The 20,351-nt window shown below is 37.7% G+C and overlaps 1 protein-coding gene across 8 annotated transcripts in view; it reads left to right on the forward strand.

The window, feature by feature from the left end:
- Positions 1–20,351, forward strand: part of sptan1 (spectrin alpha, non-erythrocytic 1) — a 101,319-nt gene that overhangs the window by 16,717 nt on the left and 64,251 nt on the right. For all 8 annotated transcript variants that reach the window (XM_048613744.1, XM_048613748.1, XM_048613747.1 and 5 more), the window contains exons 5-22: positions 1,416–1,556; positions 5,408–5,554; positions 6,051–6,184; positions 6,750–6,894; positions 7,406–7,560; positions 8,516–8,651; positions 9,083–9,184; positions 10,495–10,632; positions 11,361–11,471; positions 11,559–11,636; positions 12,146–12,301; positions 12,752–12,956; positions 13,432–13,613; positions 15,585–15,828; positions 16,592–16,714; positions 18,401–18,618; positions 19,766–19,858; positions 20,110–20,244. In XM_048613744.1, the coding sequence (XP_048469701.1) occupies positions 1,416–1,556; positions 5,408–5,554; positions 6,051–6,184; positions 6,750–6,894; positions 7,406–7,560; positions 8,516–8,651; positions 9,083–9,184; positions 10,495–10,632; positions 11,361–11,471; positions 11,559–11,636; positions 12,146–12,301; positions 12,752–12,956; positions 13,432–13,613; positions 15,585–15,828; positions 16,592–16,714; positions 18,401–18,618; positions 19,766–19,858; positions 20,110–20,244 (2,643 nt within the window). The remainder of the gene's footprint in view (positions 1–1,415; positions 1,557–5,407; positions 5,555–6,050; positions 6,185–6,749; positions 6,895–7,405; positions 7,561–8,515; positions 8,652–9,082; positions 9,185–10,494; positions 10,633–11,360; positions 11,472–11,558; positions 11,637–12,145; positions 12,302–12,751; positions 12,957–13,431; positions 13,614–15,584; positions 15,829–16,591; positions 16,715–18,400; positions 18,619–19,765; positions 19,859–20,109; positions 20,245–20,351) is intronic.

Raw genomic sequence — 20,351 nt, forward strand, 5'->3', positions numbered from 1 at the left:
GGGAGAGGCTGAATAGGCTGGGACTACTTGCCATGGAGTGTCAGAGGCTGAGGAGTGACCTTGTCGAAGTTTATAAAATCATGAGGGCATGGATAGGGTGAATAGACATGGTCCCTTCCCCACAGTGCAGGAGTCCAAAACAAGAGGGCATAGCTCTAAGTTGAGAGGGGAAAGATTTTAGAGGGACCTAAGGGGCAACATTTTCACACAGAGGGTGGTGCGTGTATGGAATAAGCTGCCAGAGGAAGTGGTGGAGGCTGGTACAATTACAACATTTAAAAGGCACCTGGATGGGTATATGAATAGGAAGGATTTAGAGATATGGGACTAGATTTAGATAGAATATCTGGTCAGCATGGTTGAGTTGGACCGAAGGGTCAGAAATATACAGCAAGGAAACAGGCCCTTAGCAAGTTGCACCCAAAAGACATCACTATGTATAAATTGGCTGCTACATCAACTGTTTACAAATGGTTAGATAGTAGAGGTGTTTCATTGGCTGTGGAAAGCTTTGAAATGTCCTGAAGTAGTGAAAGGCAATATTTAAATATAATCATCCTTTAATGCTATGTTCAGTGAGTAGTTCTATAACAACCCCCATCAGCTTGCTTGAATTTTATACAATTGGCCTTCTGCTAGGAGAATTTAATAATTGTTTTGCATAATCCAATCCACTATCTGCAAATTAATTTTCTTAACATAAATTATTTGTTTGCACAAATATCAACTAAAGTGGGAATGGAAACCACTGCAAACTATGGACTTTGTGTTTGACCATCTTGAATATCTTTCTGTCTTGAATACATTTTAGTATATAATTCAGAATACAACTTCTGGTTTAAATTCCAGGAAGTTTTTTTTTTATATAAAGGCAATTTATCAGCACTACCAGTGATCCAAAGTTGTTTCCTTGGATTGTTCATAGCTGCCTCCTTCCTTTTCGAAAGGATGTTTCGGTTTACGTGTGTGTGGTATGTGTGAATATCTTGCTGCCTCACGGAGTAATTGAGGTGAATAGTGGAGAGGAAACAGCGTGGATGCATGAGGGAAGAATGGATTGAGGATTATTTTGATTCCAGTTCAGTGAGGAAAGATGTTTGATTATTTTAGTGTAGGATAGCAGCTGGGAAGTCTGATTTGACCCTGTAGATTAGTTTGTATTGTATTCTGTAATTTGATTTGTGTAGAATTTCTTTACTTGAGGAAATCCTTCATAACCCATTAGTCGTGAGCTAGGTGCAGAATATCTGATAATATGTCAGTGTTGTAGAAATAATCCTGTAATTTAGTACAGAATTTAATATCGCACATTGACAACAAATGTCAGATGTTATGCTTTTTCAAATTTTAAAATTTTCAAATTTAAAAAAGTATTTTTTGTTTTTTTTTATTTTTTAAAATTTCTTTTATTCAAGACCCGACTAGAGGAACTCCATGAACTATGGGCTCGTTTACTGGAGAAAATGAAGGAGAAGGGGATCCGACTTTTGCAGACTCAGAAACTTGTGCAATATCAACGCGAGTGTGATGATGTCATGGACTGGATCAATGATAAGGTCAGTTCTTTGTCTATGATCTAAAGATTAAGATTGTTAATATGCAACAACGGGGCAGGTTGTAAAACTGATTACTGCAGTGGGAAAACTGTGCATGGAAGAAATGCAACAAAAGTTTGAAAATGACAAAGCCAACAGCTAACAGGTTCTCTGAACACATTGGTATGTTTTAGCTTATTAGGCATACAAACCTGTACACATTTTTAATGTAGTGGATGTATGTCAATCTCCTCTTCTTTTTTTTTCTCCTACCTTTTTTTGTTTTTTTTTAAAAAAGAAACCTTCTTGTGATGAGTATTGCTGGCAAGAACAGCACTTATTGCCTATCTGAATTGCCCACCAGAATGTGGTGATGCATTGCTGCTTTGAACTAGTACATTCATTCTCCACACTAAAATATATGTCACGATATATCCTTCTCTTCTCAGGAGCACTGGTCTAGAGAGCCACCCTATTCCAAAAACTTTATAGTACTGCTCCAAACATAAAGTAAAAACTAAAACCCAAAAGTCTCCTTGACTAATCTGAGTGTTTTCCCTAAACAATTGAAACCGCATTGTTTTGTGACCCAGCAATGTAAATAATCCTAAAATCTGTTAGAGGTGTGCATAAACCCATTCACTCTAAATTCAGGCCTCGAGGAGCAATATCTGCAAGTTAATTATTAATTTCAGACCCAAAGAAAGTGTGTGTGTGTGTGTGTGTGTGTAATGTATCTCTCAAGGGAGAAGTGTAAAGTTTGGATCAGAAATTCCCGTCCTGTATTTTGAGTGTGGCCTGGAAGTTACAGTTACAAGAGCTGTTTATAAAAATATTAATTTACTTATCAGAACAGAGATACAATTACACCAGTCTTCTATTTCAGTGAACACTTATGTGAATCTCTATAGGCCCATGACAAAATATGAACTTGTAAATTATTTTTTAAACAATCTTTGGACATATTAATACGTGTGTAAATGCATAGTGTAGGCAAAAATAGAAGTTTGGAAACTGCTACATTGCAGAAAATATGCCAGGTGTGGTGTTTTTTGTTTTGGTTTTTGTCACAACTTGAAGGTCAAAAGAGGGACTGTGTGGTGTACACGTATTAGTTACATGGTCTCATGCAATTTTTTGAGACGCTGGATTTATCTTTTGAGACCAAGGTGGTGCCAAGTGTCTGAGTTGAAAGGCTGTGTGTCTGACAACAGTGTTTAAATTTGTTGTAAGTTGCATTTTGTCACAGACTTGAAGGCAGTTGCATTCAGACCTCCAACAGCCTGCAAGTAAAGACGACAGACCTCTTAGGTTCAGGGGGGGAAAAAAAAACTAAAGATTCTGAAAAGAAATACTTCTAACTTCAGCAAAGATCTCGGTCTGACAGAATATCCTTAATTTAATAGTCAGTCATTTTGATCAACAACGTATCATCACCAAAAACCAGAAGAACTGAGTCACCCTATTCAACTATTCTAAAGACATGTGATCTACAGAATTTGTTCCTCTTTGCGTATGTTTTCCACCTATGCGATTTCTGCATAGTTGTCTGTCCTATTTGTGAATTAATATGTGCATGTTAGTTTTAAAGGGGAATCGTTTGAAGTTTTTGTGTACTAGTATTTAGCAATCTGTTTTGCCATATGTTAAAAGATAAATTTGTTTAGACATATTTGTTTTATTAATTAATAATTAAACCTGGTGTGAGGTTTTTGTCCTGGATAGAAGTTTGTCAGGTAAATTTAACCATCTTTGTGATTCACTTAGCCATTTTACACTTTTTGTGACAACTCGGGGAGAAGTGGGACTTGATTACCACTGCGCCATTTCCATCTGGGTTGTGACACCCACCTCTGGGCCAGAAGGACAAGGTTATGTTAACATACAGGCACAAAACCCATCAATGTTTTATAAATCAAATTGGTTCACCTCATTATCGAGGGGCATTAAATATCAGAGTAGTACTAATTAGCTGAAATTGCATTGCTTTGGTAACCTACTTAATAGTTTTTATGATTAATATTTCTATTCGCTTTAAATTAATTTTGCACAGTTAATGCAGGTTATTAGTTCACTGAAGAGCAGGAAACTATTAATCAAAATACCATTAATTTATGTTTAGTATTTATAGAGTCATAGTCATACAGCATGGAAACAGACCCTTTTTGGTCCAACCGGTCTATGCTGAACATAATCCCAAACTAAACTAGTTCCACCTGCCTGCTCCTGGCCCATATCCCTCCAAACGTTCCCTATTCATATAACCATCTAAATGTCTTTAAAATATTTTAATTGTACCTGCATCCACCATTTCCTCAGGAAGTTCATTCCACGCGTGAACCATCCTCTGTGTTTAAAAAACACTGCATCATATCTTTTTAAAATCTCTCTACTCTCTCCTTCTTAAAAATGTGCCCCCTAGTCTTGAAATTCCCCATCTTAGAGAAGAGACAACTACCATCAACTCTGTCTACACCTCTCATTATTTTATAAATTTCTATCAGGTCACCTCTCAACCTCCTAATCTCCAGTGGAAAAAAAATCCCAGCCTATCCAGCACAACAAGGTGCAGGGCTGGATGAACACAGCAGGCCAAGCAGCATCATAGGAGCAGAAAGGCTGACGTTTCGGGCCTAGACCCTTCATCAGAAAAGCCTCCCAGCCTATCCAGCCTCTGTTTATAACTCAAACCTTCCATACCCAGCAATATCCTGGTAAATCTCTTCTGAACCCTCTCCAGCTTGATAATGTCCTTCCTATAACAGTGTGACCAGAACTGGACACAGTATTCCAGAAGAGGTCTCACCCCAATGTCCTGTACAACCTCAACATGACTTTCCAACTGCTATACTGGAAGGACTGAGCAATGAAGGCAAGTGTGCCAAATGCCTTTTTAACCAGCCTGTCCATATGGGACACCAACTTCAAAGAATTATGTACCTGCACTCCTAGGTCCCTCTGTTCTGTAACAATGCCCAAGGCCCTACCATTAATCGTATAAACCCTACCCTTGTTTGTTGTACCAAAACACGCATACCTCTCATTTATCCGATTGAACTCCATCTGCCATTTCTCAATCCGTTGACCCATTTGATCAAGATCCCTTGGTAATCTTAGAAAATCTTCTTCACTGTCTACAATGCCACCAGTTTTGGTGTAATCTGCAAACTTACTAACCATGCCTTCTATATTCTCATCTGAATCATTTATATAAATGACAGACAAAAGAGGACCCAGAACTGATCCCTGTGGAACACTGCTGGTCACAGGCCTGCAGTCCGAAAAGCAATCCTCCACCATTACTGTGTCTCCTGCCGTTAAACCAATTATGACTCTGGTTGGCAAGCTCACTCTGAATCCCATGTGACCTAATTTTACTAAATGGTCTACCATGCTGAACCTTGTCAAAGGCTTTACTAAAATCCACTTAATGACTGTTAATTTTTAGCATTCTGTGCTTTAACAACACTGTCATTGCTAAACTCTAGCTTCACAAGCATGTGTTTTCATGAGAAAATTAAAATATTTATCTTGGCACCTGAGACCATTTCCTTTGGTTAGCCACACCAAGTGCTCTTCTAGCTGGTACGGATGTGTAAAACATACCTTTGGCTGTTTCTACTTGAGAATTGTAAATTATACTTAAACCTCAATTAGAAAGAGAGCCAGGCAAACAGCCTGGCTTGTAATTTCAAAGCTAGGATTAGTTTTATTATTAGTAGATTTGGGGTTATTTTAATGCTCTTCTGTGTGTTGTGTATAATAATTTTATTGATGCACTCTGAATGGGGTGGGGAATAATCTCACTTTTCATTTTTCATCTTTTTAAAAGCATTTTGGGTAATTTGATCCCAATCTATAACTATATTTAGGAAGCTATTGTGACATCGGAAGAAGTTGGCCAGGACTTGGAGCATGTGGAAGTTTTGCAGAAGAAGTTTGAAGAATTCCAAACTGACCTTGCAGCTCATGAGGAGCGTGTTAATGAAGTTAATCAACTGGCTGGAAAACTTGAACAGGTTCAGGAACTCTTTAATGTTAAGAGAGCATTCACGGTACATGTATAGTGTAACTGTAGAGCTGGTGGACTTTTTTTAAATTAAAATCCCACCTGATTCTAAAGCATGACAGTTAGAGATTCTCCTTTGCTATTATGCAATATCAAACAACTTGCAATACATGTTTATGTTTATATGGTGTCTTTCACATGAAATGTCCCAAGCTTGTTTTACAAAATAAATTATACTGACCCACTTAGATATAGGGCCATTTCACCAAAGACATTGCTATTTGGGCTGCAAAATTTATCAGTTTTTTTTTATTAGTTCAAATCTCAAATATGTTTTGAGTTCATATTTCAATCATGACATCTTTTAAAGGGGTAGAATTCTGTGAAGATTCACGTTTTGCATTGTGCCATGTGAAATGGAAAGTTTTTTTTTCTTGTTTGTCTGCATGCTGCCAAGGTGGAAGGAGACTGTTATGATAAGATTGACACTATGTATCTTTGTATAGGATAATCACCCCGAGTTGACGGTTATCACCCAGCGTCAGGATGAGGTGAATGCTGCTTGGCAGCGGCTCAAGGGCCTGGTGCTGCAGCGACAAGGCAAGCTTTTTGGAGCAGCAGAAGTACAGCGTTTTAATAGGTGGGTCAGTCTACTGATGTGATCTGGTATGAAAACTTACAGCTGAAAGTAAAGGTAGACAGACATAAATGCATACGCATAGAAAAAGAAGTTGATTCCTTTCTAGGAAAAAAAATAAATGTCTGCATGTCTTGCATAAAGCCTAAGTAGATTTACTTTTTAAGTATAAAATAAACATGAAATATTCAACACTGTTATGCAAAATGATAAATATTTCTCAGTGTCTCACAATGTTAATTCATTGTTTCAAATTAGCTATTCAAATGGTGCATATTTCATATTATGCACAAACTCTGGCTGTCTTTTTTTTCTGCCAGAATGTTATACAAATAATTTGTACGATATTGCCTTTAATAACGTTTTACTCTGTAAAATAGCTGTCTGAGTGTTCAATGGAAATGTAAAGGAAAGGTAGGTACTTTTACTTTGGGAGAGATGACAATGTACTGGGGCAAATTATTAAAAACACATGGCACAAGGAGCACCTAAAGTGAACAGACTGTGTTGGTTTTAAATAGACCTGCCAAATATTCTTTTATCAACACACACACACTGTTCTTGACAGGGATGTGGATGAAACAATCAGTTGGATTAAAGAGAAAGAGCAGCTAATGGCATCGGATGATTTTGGACGTGACCTGGCTAGCGTACAGACACTTCTTCGCAAACACGAAGGTTTGGAACGAGATCTTGCAGCTCTGGAGGACAAGGTAACACTAAAAAACTAGGATAATGAATTCTGACCTCCTTTCAAACACTTGTACTTTAAAAATGCCTTTCTGGTTTTTGCAAAAAAAAATTGATCTACCCCTCCAGTCTTGTACCTATTTGGAGGAAGTGACAAGATCAGTGTCATCATCTTTCCAAAATATTGGTACAAAGATTTAAAATTGTGGAGGGCTGCGCCTTTTTTTTTTCTCAGAAATAATTATTTACGTAGTTGTTGAGGACTATAGTAAATGAAATCGGACGTGTTACAGCATTGGTAAATGTATAACTAATTCATTTGTTCCCTGCATAAGATTTTGTTTGTGTGACAGCTCCATAAAAGATTGTGTTTAATTAATACGTAAAACAGTAATTAACTTGCAACTTGATGGTAAAGCATAACCATTCATTCCAGTCAATTGTTACTTGCCAGTACATGCCATTTATTCGTTCTTGAATACATGCTGTATTTGAATTCCTAGCTGGACCGTACTTTGTCCGTTTCTTGTGCAGGTGAAAGCACTGACTTCTGAGGCAGACCGCCTACAACAGTCCCACCCACAGAATGCAGCCCAGATTCAGGTGAAACAAGAAGAGCTCATTCAAAATTGGGAGCGAATTCGTACCTTGGCAGCACAGAGACATACACGCCTTGATGATTCATACAGGTGAAAACAACAATGAAAAAGACAACCATTTGCAATGAAGGCTTTGCAAGGCTGCGAAATGAGAGTTTGCATCAAGAATATAATTTGCTAATTAACACTTGGGCACTCATTACAAACCTTTTCTTGTGAGACTGCGATAAATAGGCGTCTATTACTGACATTGGGTTTTAAAATCTGTGAACTCATGGAAAGGAATTCGAAGCTGTAAACTGGTGAATCATGCTTATGTTGTCTTGAACTTTTGATCAGGTAGTAATTATAAAATAATTCAGAGAAGGTGTAGAAGTTCATGGACAGGATGATTTGGCACCGCTACACCTTCTGCAGTCAGCAGTCATCTGCGTTTTTGTTATCTTTAGACTATGACTCCAATGTTTTCCTGGACAGCCTCCCACCTTCCATGTTCCATAAATGTGAACGTACCAAAATGACGCTATTGTTATTATACGGTTATGCACCTTGTATTGTTCATCAGTTACACGTCTGTTCATCAACTGTGCATTGGTTCCTGGTTGATTAGAATTCACATCCTTGTATTTAAAAATATTTCTATACCTTTGACAGTCTGGTGCCCCATCTTCTTTCTCCCACCCATTTAATGACCCATGCTTTCAGCTGTCTAGCTGTAAGTTCTGAAGTATCCTCCTCCCTAAATCTGATCACCTTGCCCTTCTTTTTTAATACTATGTTTAAAATCTACTCATTTGACTTAGCTTTTAACTGTCCTAATATCTCCTCCTTCATTTGATTTGGGACCTGTTCTTTTGAATTGCATTTATAAATAGTCTTGAGTCTGTTTTTGTTTGAAAAAATAAACTGGTGTCCCAGATGAGATAATTCTGGGGTCTTATTTTCTACTACATGTTCTTTAATGCTGAAAAGTGCAGTTGAGTAATGCTGCTGAGTATTAACATTTAGAACAATAACTTGTTTTCTTTTTTTTTAATCTCCCTAGACTGCAGCGTTTCCTAGCTGACTTCCGTGACCTGACCAGCTGGGTCACTGAAATGAAAGCTCTCATCAGTGCCGATGAATTGGCAAATGACGTGGCTGGAGCAGAGGCATTGCTTGACAGACATCAGGAACACAAGGTGATTTTTAACCCTCTGATTTTCATTCTTCGTGTGTAGATACACTAGTTGAGAGATTTTGAACATGGAATTTGACATTTCTAATGTAACAACACATTTGACTGGAAATTTTCCTTTCGTGAAGAAAATAGCATGGTGCAGAATGCAGTTTGTAACTGAATTTTGGATCGGTCTTTGATTTGCATGTTTTGGGCAATTCTTTGCCTGTTGTTGGCAGTCTGCTCATTCAGTATGTCTAGATCAGTTTTAATTTGATAGGGATAGGGAAGCAAGTTCTGCTGAATTACAGAAACTCTCGGACTATTAGATCACTTCTGAAATACATTATTTAATTACTCGGAAATGTCTTCAGTTGCATTTAGATAACCTGAGCAGCGAAACATTTAAGAACTACCTTTCAAATTTGCAAATCTGAATGTGATGATTTTCAGGGTGAAATCGATGCCCATGAGGATAGTTTCAAGGCAACTGATGAAGCAGGACAAGCCTTGCTCAGTGGTGGCCATTATGCATCTGATGAAGTCCGTGAAAAGGTACAGTACAACAGCAATTGCACTCAATGTTTCTTCTTGTAACAATTTTTTTTTGTAAAATGATGGAAGGGACAATTTTATTTAAAATAACTTGGGAATTTAATGCTTGTCTTTTTGGATGGGGAATTTTTTTTTTTAGAAAAGACTGAACACTGTAGTCTTAATGAGCATAATTTATTCTGCTGCTGAGTGAAATAGTTTGTCATCTGTAATCATAGTTTTTTTTGTTAAGGGAATATAACAAGCTGGTCCTTTTTTTTTAAGGGCATTTATTATCCTGCTAGTGCTAAAGGATGTGCAGTTTTCTTATTTGTAGGTACTCCCTCCAGGACATCTAACTTTTATTGTTAAGTGCATGCTTTCTCCAAAGGCCACTGCTATTTTTGCTGCCTCCAAATATATTGTCATGTATGTGGTTTTGTTCATTACCCTACAGAGAGGTGTCTAGCTTCTCAGCTTCTCTGCTTCCCTGTGAACATTGTGGGTTGTAGTCAGAAATAAAGGTTCAAACAAGGGAGTTTTCGAAAATCAGACTGATTCCATGAGGCTTGAGAAGTGGAGTGACTTGTGATCCGTAGATGAGAACTTCTTTGGAGCTGAAATTTTCAGATGCTGAGCTACCTGGGAAATTTCGTGGGTCCTCAATTTTGTCTTAATAATAATCATTCTGGATTTGCTAATGACCCGCTATTTGAAAAGCACAATTGATCCTTTTTGTATAAATTGAAACCTGTTGTGCAGAACTAACTAAATCTGAATGTTAGTTAGCAAAATATAACTGTAAAATCAGAGAATAGAACATAGAACAGTACAGGCCCTTCGGCCCACGATGTTGTGCCGACCTATTATCCTACTAAGATCAATCTACCCTGCATACCATACATTTCGCTATCCTCCATGTGCCTACCCAAGAGTCATTTAAAAGTCTCTAAGGTATCTGACTCCACTACCACTGTCGGCAGCGCATTCCACACACCCACCACTCTCTGTGTGAAGAACCTACCTCTGACATCTCCCCTATACCTTCCTCCAGTCACCTTAAAATTATGCCCCCTCGTAATACTCACTTCCGCCCTGGGAAAAAGCCTCTGACAATCCACTCTATCTATGCCACTCATCATCTTGTAAACCTGTATCAAGTCACCTCTCATCCTTCTTCGCTCTAAGAATCTGGTGGCCATTGCTCACCAAATGCCACTGAACATTGAAATTTCTGAACATGGTTAAAAATCTTTTAGATTTTCATGTTTTGTGGTACTTTTCAATTTTTTTAATATGTTGATCTTTCCTTTTTTTTTCTTTTTTTTAAGCTTGGAATCCTTGCTGAGGAGAAAGTTTCTCTGCTGGATTTATGGGAGCTCCGTAGACACCAGTATGAGCAGTGCATGGATCTGCAACTCTTTTACCGTGACACTGAGCAGGTGGACAACTGGATGAGCAAACAGGAGGTGAGTGTCCTTTTGGACAGCCGTGTGGACATCATTCATTAATAGTAAATGGTATGTGATGGAGCGTTAGAATGTAACATTGATGGAATTCTGAACAGAAGTGTAGTGTAGACTACCTCAATGTTCAGAAAAAAAGAGGAATTTAAAAGCTCCTGTCTAAACTTTTTTAGTATCTATGTGCGCGTATGTGTGTGAAAGAGAATATAGAGTTGTATCTTAAGGTAGTTTGGATGACAGCGTCAAGATCTGAATGTTGACTGGATAGTTGAAGCGTATAGGTGCAGTAGGATTACAGCTGGCTGATTAGATTGTGGGGTAATGAAAATAGAACTCCAAAAGATTCATTCATTAAACATTTGGTCTTGGAGGAACCTTACAATTTGCATAAGCAGCAGTACTGTGATTATTTATTTATTTTTCTAATAAATACGTCTATTGTTTCCACAAATCTGTCATCTAAAACCATCACAAATCAAATTATTCTTTGTGCTATAGCCAAGCCAAATCCATGTTTCTTCACATAAAATGTAAGACATTAGATGCCCAAATGATGACAAATGTTACTAGTCCAGAGGAGTGAATGTGAGTCATTCGGGATGTAAAGTCTTCTGAATATGTAATGTCATCTCCAGGGAACATTGTTCTCAAAGTAACAGCATACAAAAGTGTAGGAAATTTTTACTATTCTCAGCTGATAATGACATTTTTGTTTGAACCTTGTTGCTTAGGCTTTCTTGTTGAATGAAGACTTGGGAGATTCACTGGACAGTGTAGAAGCCCTACTGAAAAAGCATGAAGATTTTGAAAAGTCCCTTGGTGCTCAAGAAGAGAAAATTACAGTATGTCTGCCAAGGTGTTTCCAGTCTTTCATAATCACCTCTACCTTGTTTGTTTGTTTTTTTTAACGGCTGTTTGTTTTTTCTCAGGCTTTGGAAGAATTTGCCACCAAGCTGATTCAGAGTGACCACTATGCAAAGGAAGATGTTGCAGCACGCCGTGATGCGGTAAATTTGCAGTGCATTATATTGTCAGCTGAACAAATGCTTCTGCTGACGTTTCACTTTTAACAACCATATTTTTATCCACTTCACGTATAACTGGTAATACAAAACTGGTGGCTGTTCTTGTGCTGAATTTTAGTTTTCAGTTTTATGCTGAAACTTCTAATATTGTTTAACTTCTTCAAATGCATATGGTAGAATCTATCTCTTTTTTTTGGTTTTCCTCTGGGTCACACTGATTTCATTGGGACAGAAGGCAATCTGCATCATTCTGCTTATAACTGCTGTTTGAAAGAGCTGTGCAATTGATTCTAGTCCTCTTTTTATCAATTTTTTTTTTTTTGTTGTTCCTTTTTTTTTTCAAGACTGTCTTGGAAAGTACTATTGCATCTACATTTCCACCACCCTTGCAGTCATTCCATTTCCAGGTCATTGTAACTCTTTTATATATAAAAAAATTAATATTCGTCTTTTCCCCTTGTAATACACAGTATCCACTTTTTGTCTTGTAGCTCCTGAGCCGTCGGAATGCTCTTCATGAACGTGCCATGTATCGGCGAGTTGCACTAGAGAACTCTTTCAGTCTACAGCAATTTTTCCGTGATTCTGATGAGCTGAAGAGTTGGATAAATGAGAAGATGAAAACTGCCACTGATGAAGCTCACAAGGTGAGACTGTAATCATTTGACCTGGAGTGTAATTTATTGCATATCTATGTACTTTTTAAAATTTTTTGGGAATTGAGAGATTTTGATTCATAGATCCATTCTCTATTAATGAACTTCTGGAGTTGATCTGTAATCCTTCACTGAAACCCTTGACCTGGCCTGACTTGACAAGCCATACAACAGTGTATTATCCTGTTTGGTAACTACCTTTTTGAAATATAATCTGAAGATAATTTGCAAAGATGAATTTTTTGGATGTTGAAGGGTAGTTTTCTCTTACTGGTTATACTGTGTAAATTCAAATTAATGTAAGTTTATGGAATCAAGCGAGTTCTAGTCCAAATAACCACCTACTTGAGTTCACCCTTCAAACATGGTTTACCTGTATTGAGTTAGTTTGAAATGTAAACACATTATAAATGTCTTTTATAATTTCTTGACTTGGCTCAGGATCCCTCAAACTTGCAAGGAAAAGTTCAAAAACACCAGGCCTTTGAAGCAGAGCTTTCAGCCAATCAGAGTCGCATTGACACACTACAGAAAGCTGGACAAGAACTGATTAATGCCAAGCACTATGCCTCCGATGAAGTAAATGCTCGTATGGATGATGTCATCACTCTATGGAAGAGGCTGCTTGAGGCCACAGAACTGAAAGGTCACAAAATAGCAGATGTTTCGTATGAATTAAATGGTTTCTTTTTAAGACCAGCTCTGTAATTAACATTTTCAGTAAACTTTCTGGTAGCAGGGCCACAGGGAAAATGATTTGATGTTTTTCTTCCACTGCTTATGTTTTGAAGGCACCCACTCCCACAGAATTCTGGGAGTAAGGAACCCTTTCTTCTTACTTCCAATTTATTGCTATTTGTGTGAGACTAGACATATTATGAAAGAATGCAAAAACTAAGGCCAGTATTTGTTGTTCATCCTATTTATTTGTTTTCGAATTACTGTGGTCCATTTGGTTTAGGTAAGCCACAGTGCTATTGTAAAAGGAGTTCCAGGATTTTGATGGAGAGAGAGAGATGGTACACTCTGTCTGTGTACCCACAGTGAGGAAGGGGAGGGATGATTATGGTGGAAGAATTTTTTATAAAAAACTTTCATGTGAATCTTTTCTTTGTATACAGGTATTAAACTACGCGAAGCCAACCAACAACAACAATTTAACCGTAATGTAGAAGACATTGAACTCTGGTTGTATGAGGTTGAAGGTCACCTTGCTTCAGATGATTATGGAAAGGATCTGACTAGTGTACAAAACCTGCAGAAGAAGCATGCACTGTTGGAGGCTGATATTGCAGCACATCAGGTATGAAAATGTATTCTAGGATCATAAGCAAGAGTAGGAGTAAGTCTTTCTATCTGTTTAATTAAAATATAGCTTATTTGCTTGTATTCCCCCATAATCCTTAATTTTGTTGGCAACCAAAAATCTGTCTAACTCACCCTTGAATATATTTAGTGACCCAAAATCCACTGCTCCCTGTGGAAGAGAATCCCAAACACCAATAACCTTCTGAGAGAAGAGATTCCTCCGTTCAGTTACGAATGATGACCCATTTGTTCTATTCCTTCTAGATTTTGCACAACAGGAAGTCTCCTCTTGCCACCTACCCTGTCAAACACCCTCAGAATCTTTTAGAAGTACAGATTATGTAATTTAGTTTCTCTCCAATTTTTGTTCGTCTTGAAGCTTTTGATTTTGTATGGTTATGTGGGTACTGAATATACTAGAGTTCCACAGAGAGATAGTTGCCATTGATGTGTGTCATTTGAAAACAATTTTTAGCAGCTGTTCAATGACAACAGTAAATTCCAATCCTAACCACATTTGTGGTCTCTTTACAACTTCATCCAAGTGACAGCCAAGTTAAAACACTTCCTTTTTTGATGTTAATGCCTGCGCAGAGGTCTGGCTAATTAACTGTTAATCTTAACTTCTGGCTGATTTTTTTCATTCTCAAACCACAAGATCTCATTCAGCATTTCTCTTGTTGTTCTGGTTAAGGTTCATTAATCTAACATAACCCAGACATCAAAGCTAGAACTTTTTCTTTATTTTTGTTGGTCTGAATGATTCACTACCTGCATGATAACTTCACCAAACTGTTTGAGAACTTTTAGTTTGCTCTTAATAAATGAAGTTATTGTATGGACTCTTTGACATTGTAGTACAGTTGTTCAATTTTTGTTTTTCTGCTTGCTTAAAATCCACGCATTAGAACTCTTTTTCCTGAGTGGTAAACATAATGTTCTTTTGAATAATATTAGTTAAATGTTTTTGATTTAAACATATTATATAGTTTTTCTCCTATTATATCTTTTGCAAATGGTTCTAACAGTTGTTTCAATATTTTTGTGATGGCTAATGTTACCCTTGAGTTTCTTGGAGTTCCAGTCAGTTGGGCTTCTGGAGCCATTATGTTGTATTCTTCTTGCAGAGGACTTTGGTTAAGGAGATGTCATTTCTATTTCCTAGGATTCAGTACTGAGATTAATTGTGTAAGGCTGGAGAATAAATGACTGTTTGCATTTTCTTTTATGGAGAATTGTTTTATTTCCTTTATCAGTAATACCGCACCCACAAAAGGTCTTTTTTGTTTTGCTTTTTGAGACTGAATATCATCTGTGCTATAATATGGAATGTTCTGTAGGAATAATGAACTTGGTCTAATAAACTTTACCGCTAAAGATTAACGGGTTTTAATCTGGGATCAGAATAGATAACTGCAACTTGTCTCCCTCTAACTCCTGGGTATCACTTCAAGAACATAAGAATTAGTTGAAGGGTTGTTGCATCAAGTAGTTAGCTAATAATTATCTGACTCTTTTACTATAAATTTATAGTTGTGTAAAGATGAATACCAGAAGTGTGCAGAAAAGATCAGATTGGATCAGTCAAGTTAGAGCTAATGTCAAATGGCTTATAGTGTCTATTACTTTCCCTGTGCTGTAATAGCCTATGAATATCTAGAACTTGATGCTATCATTTTATGAAACAAGTCAGATGTTGCAAGCATACTGTTGTTGAAAGATATGTTAGTTTTAAGTCACAAACTAAGCAGCATCATATTTTAGACTCTGGTAGTTACTTTGTTTTAGTTGATTTGTGCATGGAGTGACATTAGTAACTAAAAGAGCCTGTTTGGTTCACCCTTAAACCCCTGTTAGTGTTTTCTACTTGTTTAAATCTGTTTTTTTGAACAGAAATGCTTCAGGTGCATCAGGTTGTTGGAGGTGCTTAACTTTTTTAAGAATAAAATCTGCCCTTTGCTCGTAGGACCGTATCGATGGAATTAACATTCAAGCCCGGCAGTTCCAGGAAGCCGGACACTTTGATGCTGACAATATCAAGAAGAAGCAAGAAACTCTGGTTGGTCGTTATGAGGCCCTGAAAGACCCAATGGTAATTCGTAAACAGAAACTTGCTGACTCCCTGCGCCTTCAGCAGCTCTTCCGTGATATTGAAGATGAAGAAACGTGGATTCGGGAAAAGGAGCCAATTGCAGCTTCCACCAACAGAGGTCAGGGTGATTTTCAGATGCTGTTGATGGTTTGTCACTTCTTTCCCCAGTAGGTTTTTATTTCTTTGTAGGCCCCAACCCCCTCATCTTGTCCTTTTGCTATTCCTTCGTCTTTATGATATAAGAAGAATGTGGTGGGGGGGGGGAGCGGCAGTCATTCAGCATCTGGAACCTTTTTTCTGCCTTTCAGTATGATCAAGGCTGTCTGCTCTATACCCTAACTCCCATCCCTTTGTTTTGACACCGTATCCTTTTTAGTGGTAGGGCTTTCCATCCATCCGTGGCCTGAAATAGGTATTTCCTGAAATGCTGGACTCTGATTTTAATCTTGTTTCTTGTCTTGGAGTCCTGCCTCCACCCCTGCCAAAACACACACGCACACCTGCCCCATCAATGGAAAATTTTCCTTTTTATCAAGTAATTTCAAAATCCTAAACTCGCTCAAATCAATTCAACTTGCATGTTCCTGTCAAACCCCTAGTTTACTTTATCCTTCAAAATTTGATGTTTCTTTTTTGTTTGTTTGTTCGTTTTTTGTTTTTCTTTTAAAAAGTCCTTGTAAGATTCTGATGTATCTGCATCCTTGCTGACCTGCCAGAGCTCTTGCTCAGATGGTCGCCACTTGTGTGGGGTAGCAGAAAGTGCCTCTCAACAATGGGTCATTCCTCAGGAAGGAATTCATAGCTTGGACTATACAAGATTAAGAGACATGATATGCATGTTCGTGTGTTGTTTTGAACAAGTAAAACCTTTTAAATTTCAGGAAAGGATTTGATTGGTGTACAGAACTTACTTAAAAAACATCAGGCACTCCAAGCAGAGATTTCTGGTCATGAACCACGTATCAAAGCTGTGGCCCAAAAAGGACAAGCAATGGTTGAAGATGGTAAGTGTGAATTAATAGATAACAATAATTGTTTTTGAGTTGCTATTATTTTCTGATTATTCAGGCTACAATGATGACTATGGTAGGTAGCAATTAATTGTGTAATATATTTACAAAACCTGAAGGGATTCCAGTTTTGAGCTTGGGGATGAAACAAGAGCAAGGACAACTTGGCTGATACTTCTTTTTGTTCTTAACCAATGTCCTAGTCAAACAAGGGGGCAGCTTGTTGACTTCCTGCTCCTCTTATGGTTTTGTTTTTAAAATCAAAGACAATCTCCCATCCTATAGGAAGGGGAGCAAATTTTAAAAACTACGAGAGAAAATTGAAGGAAAGAAATGTGTTTAAAACAAAAGTGTAGGAGAGGGAACTGAATACACCAAAATAACGAAAGAGGAGAGTGAAAGAAGTGGGAATTGGCGAGGTTTTTTTTTTGTTGTTTAAGAAAACTTGACCGTTTACTCCCCTGATTTTAGTTTCAGCTAAAATTTCATTGGGCCCGTCCTGAACAAACATTTCAGAACTACAAAACGTGTTTTATTCATTTTTATTTGGTATTCTGTGTCAACAGTCGGAATTTCACCTGCAGCCTGTGGATTCTTGAGGCCACTGTATCTAATCTCCTCCATCTGGTACACTTCTATCCAGTGCCCCCTCAACCTTTTTTAGCTGCTCCAAGGAAAACAACTCGAGCCAACCAATTGTTCCTCATTGTTCAGATCCATCAGCCCAGGCAACATCTTGGTAAATCTCCTGTGCACCCTCTCTAGTGCAATCACATCTTTCCTATGATGTGACCAGAACTGCACACACTACTCCAGTTGTGGCTGAACCAGCATTTTATAGTTCCAACAAAATTTCCCTGCTGTTTGTATTCTATGCCTTGGCCAATAAAGTCGGGTATCCCATATGCCTTCTTAATCAACCTATCCACTCTCATTGCAACCATCAGGGATCTGTGGATATGAACATCAAGGCCCTTTCAACCTCAGTACTTTTTCCAGGGTCCCGTTATTCAGTGCAGTCCCTTGCCTAGGTAGCTGTTTTCAAGTGCATTACTTTTCATTTTGATTTTCTGGTTTAATTTTATTTGCCACTATTAGATCCATCTGACCGATCAGTTGATTTTCTTCTGCAGTTCACAGCTATCCTTCTCACTACTTATCACCCTGTCAATTTTCATGCATTTAAGTACAAATCATTAATGTGTACCATAAACAGCATGGGCTGTAAACTCTCTGCAGAGATCTACATGTAACAGGCGTCCAGCAACAGAAACATGTCTCTCTCTCTGCTTTCTGCATCTTAACCAGTTTTGCATCAAATGTGCCATCTTATTCTTAACTCTATCAAGTGAAGAAATTTAGTTTTGAAGTTCTAAAATATTAATTATCTATATATAGTTTTTAAGCTGTACTTGTAGTCTTAATTCAATATCCGCTCATGAGAAATACTAGATTGTCACACCTCAATTTTTTTTTTTTTTTTTTTGAAGTATCTCCATTATTGGCCTGGCTGCTTCTGGATCCTCTGTTCTTGTGCTCCCTTTAGCTTCACTGTTACTGCTCTTGAGCCCCTCTAAGTCTGCTGCAGGTCTGTCACCTTTCTGTGAGGGCCTTTACCTTGGCTGCTCTTCTTTATTTTGTTGACATTTCCTTTAGTCTTTTTACTTTGTTCTTTCTCAGGCCACTTTGCCAGTGAGGAAGTGAAAGGCAAACTGAATGACCTGAATCAGAAATGGGATTCCTTGAAAGCAAAGGCTGCACAGAGACGCCAGGATTTGGAAGATTCGCTGCAGGCTCAGCAGTATTTTGCTGATGCTAATGAAGCAGAGTCCTGGATGAGGGAGAAGGAACCTGTTGTTGGCAGCATTGATTATGGGAAAGATGAAGACTCTGCTGAGGTGTGGATCTTTTTGTATTTCTTTAAAGTTACCTTTGTGAAATTGCAGTTCACTTCGTTGGAATGAGATGTGGCAAAAGAATCTTGCCCTATATGAAAGTTATGTATATTGACATTATCTCAATCTGTCACACTCGCTCCTCTATAATCAGCAAGTTGGTTCTGGGATTGTGGTTGTTGATTGTTGCTCACTGATAACGAACCAATAAACAGATTGATCTAATTCCTAGTATCCTACTCTCTGACAGCGCTTGGAACAATATTAAAGTACATCTATTGAATTTTGTTTTTTTTTTCTTTAATTCTGATGTATTTGCTTGTTTAAAACTTGCCTCCAAACCCTGAAGCCGCTTCTGTGACTCATTTTATTAATTGTGCAGGGAGTTGGGATGAAGGGATCACATCTGAAAGAATTCTATGTCTCACCATTTTTTGTAAATAGGTTTTGTTTTTTCTAAACCTGTCAGTTACTAACCTTTTGCTCCCATCTTTTCTCCTTTCCCTGATGTTACTGGAGAAGCCTTATATAAAATTAAAGTAACTGGAAATGAAAATCATATTAAGATATAATGGAAGCTGACCTGACATTGCCCATCAGAATGATCCCATTGAATCTTTACTGGGTGTTAATTGATGCAGATAGGCTGGATACTTTGTCCAGATGGCATTTCCTACATTATACGATTTTAAAAGATTTTCGTTAGTCTTTTGGGATGTCCTGAGGTTGCAAAACACATTATACAAGACCCAAGTCTTATTTTGTTTCCCAAAATTAATGTATGATGCTTATTTTAGACATTCTGGCTTCCAGAATTGTCAGTGATTAAATCTAAATTGGTCTTCACCAAATGCTGCACATGTCCCTTTTTGGAAGAGAGTTAGTGAATAAAATGGCCAAGTTTCTACTACTTCATCATCTAACTGCCTATATCAACTATCCCCCTACCATTATGCCAGAGAAGAGAAACTAACAACAGAATTAGAATTAGAATTAGACCTGAAAATCAATCTCTATATTTTTAACGAATTGCTGAACCAAATGAAAGCCATCAAAGGAAGGTCTTTCTCCATTACCTAACCCATTTCTGTGGATGCAAGCAATCATGATAAACATGAGGTTTGTTTTTGTTTTTTTTTGTTTTAACTAGGCCCTGTTGAAGAAACATGAAGCTTTAATGTCTGATCTAATTGCATACGGAAGCAGCATTCAAGCATTAAGGGAACAAGCTCAAGCCTGCCGTGTAAGGAATTATGAACCGTTTTGTAATGTTGCCATAATGTAAAATTGAAACAAATACACTTGTTGAAATATTCTTGCAGATTTATTTTCTAAGATGTACACACTGCAGGGTATTACAACCTACTTGTAGACCTTTTTAATGTAGTTCAGCCGACAGAATATATTCTGTGCTAAATGATCTCTGGGCTTGGTACTTGGAAAATGTGTCCCGTTACTGATTAGAAAACCTCCTGTTTGCTTGTCTGTCTTCAGCAACAAGTGGCCCCCACAGATGATGAAACTGGAAAAGAACTTGTTTTGGCATTGTATGATTATCAGGAGAAGAGCCCTCGTGAAGTTACTATGAAAAAGGGGGATATCCTTACCCTGCTAAACAGCACCAACAAGGTAAGGCATTGCAATGATTGATGAGGAAAGTGGAAAATTAGCAGTAAGAAGCAGGGAGATGTTTATTTGGATTAATTTGAAAGAAGTAATATGGCTAAGTTCTTCTT

The sequence above is a fragment of the Rhincodon typus genome, chromosome 28, assembly GCF_021869965.1.
Source record: "Rhincodon typus isolate 14 chromosome 28, sRhiTyp1.1, whole genome shotgun sequence".
Lineage (NCBI taxonomy): Eukaryota > Metazoa > Chordata > Chondrichthyes > Orectolobiformes > Rhincodontidae > Rhincodon > Rhincodon typus.